This window comes from Alosa alosa, chromosome 7 (genome assembly GCF_017589495.1).
Source record: "Alosa alosa isolate M-15738 ecotype Scorff River chromosome 7, AALO_Geno_1.1, whole genome shotgun sequence".
NCBI classification, from domain to species: Eukaryota; Metazoa; Chordata; class Actinopteri; order Clupeiformes; family Clupeidae; genus Alosa; species Alosa alosa.
The window spans coordinates 35,650,275-35,656,324 of record NC_063195.1 but is presented as its reverse complement, the minus strand read 5'-3'; the positions used below and the strand labels follow the sequence as shown (position 1 = coordinate 35,656,324).

At 44.6% G+C, this 6,050-nt stretch overlaps 1 protein-coding gene across 1 annotated transcript; it reads left to right on the top strand.

The window, feature by feature from the left end:
• Positions 1–6,050, top strand: dla (deltaA). The gene is made up of 11 exons (XM_048247105.1): positions 1–477; positions 602–904; positions 1,161–1,221; positions 1,330–1,587; positions 2,372–2,432; positions 2,622–2,752; positions 2,985–3,154; positions 3,486–3,702; positions 3,823–4,642; positions 4,752–4,875; positions 4,994–6,050. The coding sequence occupies exons 1-11, from the start codon at positions 427–429 to the stop codon at positions 4,997–4,999; spliced, it is 2,202 nt and encodes a 733-aa protein (XP_048103062.1). The 5' UTR covers positions 1–426; the 3' UTR covers positions 5,000–6,050.

Here is a 6,050-nt window from a genome sequence, read left to right as displayed (position 1 = left end):
GTAGGACGCAGGAAGACGTGAGGTACAGGCCTCTGAGGAGGTTTGCTGGAAGAGAGAAAAAGCTTGGTTTAAGAACCAAGAAGGAACTATATCTCTAAATGCACATTCATTCTTCACTGCTGTGATCACATCTTGGATTATCACCTTGGAACGGATTTTTTTTCTCAGCAAAGGAAAGCAACACTTTAAACTTAAACTTTAGGATTCGTTTGTGTCTATATGACATGAATGGGAACAGCGTGGCTGATGCGGGACAGTGTCTGAAGAGTCTTTTAGGGGAAAGTTGCATTCAATGAATCATTCAGTGAAGAGAATACGGAACTGAAAGGACTCCTTTGTCAAGGAAACAACACTGAGCTGGGAACGGAGTTACTCGAAAACCATTTGTATTTATTTATTTATTTATTTATTTATTTATTATTCATCATGGGACGCTACCTTCTAACCTTATCACTCCTACAAGTCTTCATATGCCAGGTAATACTCCATCTTTTGTATCAAGCCTTTTCTTTTACTTTTAGTCACAATTGCATCACTCACTTACTTTTAGTTCACAGTGTATAGCTTTTCCATGCTAATCTGTCGTTTTATGTTTCCACAGATCCTCTCTTCTGGAGTCTTTGAACTCAAGTTACAAGAGTTTTTGAACAAGAAGGGGGTACAAGGAAATAGGAACTGTTGTAAACCTGGTTTAACACCATCATACCAGACGCAGTGTGAATGCAAAACCTTTTTTCGAATTTGTCTAAAACATTATCAACCGAACGCATCTCCGGAGCCCCCTTGTACCTATGGTGGTGCTGTTACCCCCATCCTTGGTTCAAACTCTTTCAAAGTTCCCGATACGCTACCGGATGGCTCCTTCACAAATCCCATAAGGATGAATTTCGGTTTTACTTGGCCGGTGAGTGTTCTCTTCTTTAGACCCAGCACAGTTTGTTGTTGTTTCTGAAGCAGTTCAAAAGTTCCGATGACCAGCCTTGGCCACTTGTCTCTGAAATGAATGAATCATTTACGCATGAATAGGCGCAAGCTGTTGTGTTTCTATGGTAGCCTAAAGCCCACTCCCAACTCTTTATGTTATGTGCAGCAGCGTGAGTAATTTAGGCAGAACAAAATTCTTCCGTTTAATTTCTCGATTCACCTTATTTTTTTAACAGGGGACATTTTCTCTTATCGTTGAAGCTGTGCACGCCGATTCCAAAGAAGATCTTACAACCGGTATGTTTGAATAGAATGGCGCGCTCGCAATATCAAGTTTTATTTGACACTTTGATTACGCTATTAGGCTACGAAGGGTCTAATGTTCACAACTGTATCTTATTTCAGAAAATCCTGAGCGAATCATCAGTACCATGGCTACGCAGAGACACTTGACTGTGGGGGACGACTGGTCCCAGGACCTTCATTCCGGAGGAAGGACTGAGTTGAGATACTCTTACCGCTTTGTCTGTGATGAGCACTACTACGGTGACGGTTGTTCAGTGTTCTGTCGCCCCAGAGATGATGCTTTTGGGCACTTCACCTGTGGGGAACGAGGCGAGATCATTTGTGATGCTGGATGGAAAGGACAATACTGTACTGAACGTAAGTAATTTGTGTGACTATTCATGCCATGCTGTTTATTGTTTAGACGGTTTCATATAGGCCGCGTCATTTATCGTTCTCACGTTAATTCAAGTTTGGTAAGGAGGTTATAAATGTGGTAGTCTACTTGAAACTTTTTTTTCGGTAGAAAGTTAACGTTTTTTTTTTTTTTTGGTTGTAAAATTCACTAGCGCCCCAGACCCCCTCCCTCCCTACGTCAAACACACAAGACTACTTGATTTATTCAAATCAGGAGGTGGAAAGTTTTTTCGGAATAATCTCACGCGTGCCATAAATTTACGCTTACGTCCGATTCGTTACTCCCGGAGTGGGCTTGGCGCCGATTGGCTTACGAGGGGGAGGTATTGTTTGAAGTGGGCAGCTGCCGGGAGAACGGAGACAATGGAGCAGCTGTCGAGCACTGGCCGCGTATCCACCAGCTGTCCACTCTTATCTCCGCCACCCGGAGACATTAAGGGGTGCTGTGTGCACTGAATGAAAAGAGAGTTTTGGCCCACAGAGTAGGGAGACCCCCCACCCCACCCCCGCCCCGTTTGTGGGCGCCTATTGTGACTGCTTGTTAGGCAGAAGTTCTTCTAGTTTTTTTTTTTTTTTTTTAAGAGTACCAGCTAATAGGTTTAGTGACCCCTTTCTGAAATGAAATTAATTAGTTACGATTTAGGGTAGAAGTTTCTACTGGAAGTAAAATTCAACAAAGAACATGTGTTTGGGGTTGTTTTATGTTGCCATGGTTTTTATGTGGGGTGTTGTCTCTCTTTTGTAGCAATCTGCCTCCCAGGATGTGATGAAGATCATGGATTTTGTGAGAAACCTGGTGAATGCAAGTAAGTATCGCCAGATTGACATCTAAGTTTTGCATCAAAACAGATGTTTAGTCGGCAGTTATATTACTTTAAAAAGGATATTTTGTAATCAACCTACTAGTGACTTATAGTCACTGAGGCCTGTCCGTCTGGTGTCCAAACATCAGAAAATGCTTCAATATCTTACGAAGGTTTTGTTTGTTATAACAGATGCAGAGTTGGGTTTGAGGGTCGGTACTGTGATGAGTGCATCCGTTACCCAGGATGCCTGCACGGGACCTGTCAGCAACCGTGGCAATGCAACTGTCAAGAGGGCTGGGGTGGCCTCTTCTGCAATCAAGGTGAGTCAGCCTGAGAGAAAGAGAAAATCGAAGACTATGTTTTAAAACAGAGTGAGACTAAAAGGATGCTCATGCGTGAAAAAGCAAAACAGAAACCGAATTCAAAAGGATGGCGGCGGTGGGGTGGGCGGGAGGAGGAGAGTTGAAAAGCAGCTGCACTGGTGCTGTTGGCTTGTGTTTACTTAGACAATAATCCACATGTGTCACACATGTGTCTGTCTGTCCACCTCAGATCTCAACTACTGCACACATCACAAGCCCTGCATGAATGGAGCCACTTGTAGCAACACTGGCCAGGGCAGCTACACCTGCTCCTGTCGGCCTGGCTACACAGGAGCCAGCTGTGAGATCGAGGTGAACGAATGCGCTGGGAACCCCTGCAGGAATGGTGGCAGCTGCACTGTAAGTGCCCCTCCACATTTCATCCCACTGTTACTTCATCTTCCACTCATCCTTGCATCTGCCTCACAGAACAGCTGGAGCGCATGGTGTCATAAGCCTCAAACTCAGATAGTGGTTCAGCTGTGGATGCTGTACACTGTCTCCCTCTTGTTCACTTTTGATAACAGATAATCCAGTAGTCCAGTGGTGCTGCCAAGCATTGATATACTGTTGGCAATAGTATACTTCCCCTGTGTTTGATTATTGTTGTTTAGATAATTTAATAACAAATAATATAAGTGATTTTTAAACAACAAAGTGGTTTAGTGTTACCTTCTTTCTTTCCTATCAGGATATGGAGAACACGTACAGCTGTGCCTGCCCACCAGGTTACTATGGGAAGAACTGTGAGTTGAGTGCCATGACTTGCGCTGATGGACCCTGTTTCAATGGAGGACGCTGTGCTGACAACCCAGATGGTGGCTACTACTGCCAGTGTCCCACAGGCTATGCTGGCTTCAACTGTGAGAAGAAAATTGACCACTGCACCTCCGCCCCATGTTCCAATGGTGAGGCCCAATGCAGGACCTTGCATTTGTTTACAGCGCAGTCTCCAGAGCCTCCTGTCATTTGTTTCCTCCACAAGTTTGCATGTTACTAATACCTGCTCCCTCTATCTCGATCTTCAGGTGCCCGATGCGTTGACCTAGTGAACTCCTACCTTTGCCAGTGTCCAGAGGGATTCACCGGTATGAACTGTGACCGCAGCAGTGATGAGTGCGCTGCGTACCCTTGCCAAAATGGCGGCACGTGCCAAGAGGGTCCCGAGGGCTACACCTGTGTCTGTCCTCCAGGCTACACTGGCCGCAACTGCACCGCGCCCATCAGCCGCTGCCAGCACAACCCCTGCCACAACGGGGCCACGTGCCACGAACGCAACAACCGCTACGTGTGTGCCTGTGTGCCGGGCTACGGGGGCCGCAATTGCCAGTTCCTTCTGCCGGACCATGCAGCGCAGATCGCAGGCCACATCCCCTGGACTGCAGTGGCCTCTGGCATCCTCCTGGTGGTGCTCCTGCTGGCCGGCTGTGCGCTGGTGGTGGGCTGCATCCGCTCCAAGGTGCAGCAGCGGCGGGAGCGTGAGGTGGACATGGTTCAGGGCGAGACGGAGACCATCAACAATTTGTCCAACAACTGCCAGCGAGACAAGGATCTGTCGGTCAGTGTGTTGGGATCCACGCCCGTGAAGAACACGAACAAAAAAGTGGACTACCACAGTGAGCAGGACGACATGGTGCCGGAGAAGAGCAGCTACAAGACTCGCCACGCGCAGGTGGACTACAACCTGGTGCACGAGGTGAAGAGCGAGGCCAAGCACGAGGTGAAGCTGGAGTACACGGGCAAGGAGGCGGCCGCTGCAGCAGCGAGCTGTGAAGACATGTGCCAATCACTCGACTGCTTCGACTCGGGCAGCGAATACGAGGAGAAGCGCAGCAAACGTTTGAAAAGGTAATAACCGCGTATGACATGCTAATAATATTATACAAATGTAGAGAAACACCTTATCAGTTATGTTAGCATGCTGAGGTAATGGATATATTTGACTTTTTCCCCACAGTGATGCATCAGAATGTTCAGAAAGGCAGAACTACCAAGGGGTGGTGCCTGGGTGTTTCGACAATAAATACAAATCTGTATTGGTCATGTCTGAGGAGAAAGATGAATGTGTAATTGCAACAGAGGTGAGTTTTTAGATTTGTTTACTTTTGGCTTTATTTAACATCCTGTCTATATGTGTCTATATAAGCATCCTCTGTAGAAGTGAACTTCTTCTAACCCTGTTGCTTCTCTCTGTTCCAGGTGTAAGGGACCTGCAGGTCTACACGGTTAATTTTTAGCCTGTGGGGAATGTGTTGACTCCCTGTCAGAAAGTGCTGCTCTAACCTTAGGTGGAGGTGTCCCGCCTTGTGACTGCTGCTCAAATAGAGACTTTTAACTGATATTCAGAGTGAGCTGGTTCTCTTCCTGAAATGAATGGAGGCAGTGGCGGCCTGTGGGACAGAAAGCTGTCCGGGGCCAAAGTTATGTACCCTTTAAAATAATTTACCTGTAAAGTTGTTTAAAGGTGTTGGGCAATATGTGCTCGTCAGACCATGTTTTTAAGGGATTCATCAACATGTGAGATGCAATTAGTAAGAAAACGAGGATGTAACAAAAATGTAAAAAAGTATTTCAGTGTTTTGCCATTTACCGGGTCTAATTCTGGCAACATTGTGGCAATGTTTTAGCAATATATTGGCAACATTTGCTGTCCGGCCAATTCTTCAAGCCCCATAGGCTGCTGCTGAGTGCAGGGACTGCATCAAAAGGTGGATGTTTGGCCATAATGGCCTATTCTTCACACGTTGTGTCACATGATCATGATCCTGTCACATAGCCTGTGGAGACTGTATGTATACTTGATCACTGTGTAAAAAAGAAAACAAAAAGTGCATCTCTCTAAGTCCTCCGAGCATTTTTTTTATTTTCCCTTCTTTTTTGTAATGTTCTGTATGGTATTGAATATGTAATTATTATCAAGAGTGTGAGTATACTTTGAAAAATGTCCTTGCTTGTCATTGACTTTTTGTTTTGGTAATTGCTTTTATATAAAAAAAAAGTTGTATGATTTTATTTAATTTATTTTTATTTAATTACTATGCTGTATTTTGCATATTTGTTATGGTTTAAATAATTATTTAATTTGAATTTTTTAAGTTGTCGCTGTTATTTGCAAAGGCACTTCGGGTCATTGGGACGTGTTGAGAAATGTTATTTAAGAAGGATTGTAAAAATGTTTTTATTGTCATTGTTTTTGTTACTTTAATGAAGGATTTAGCTTAAATTATTTTTTCAAATAAAGATTATTGAATACTCA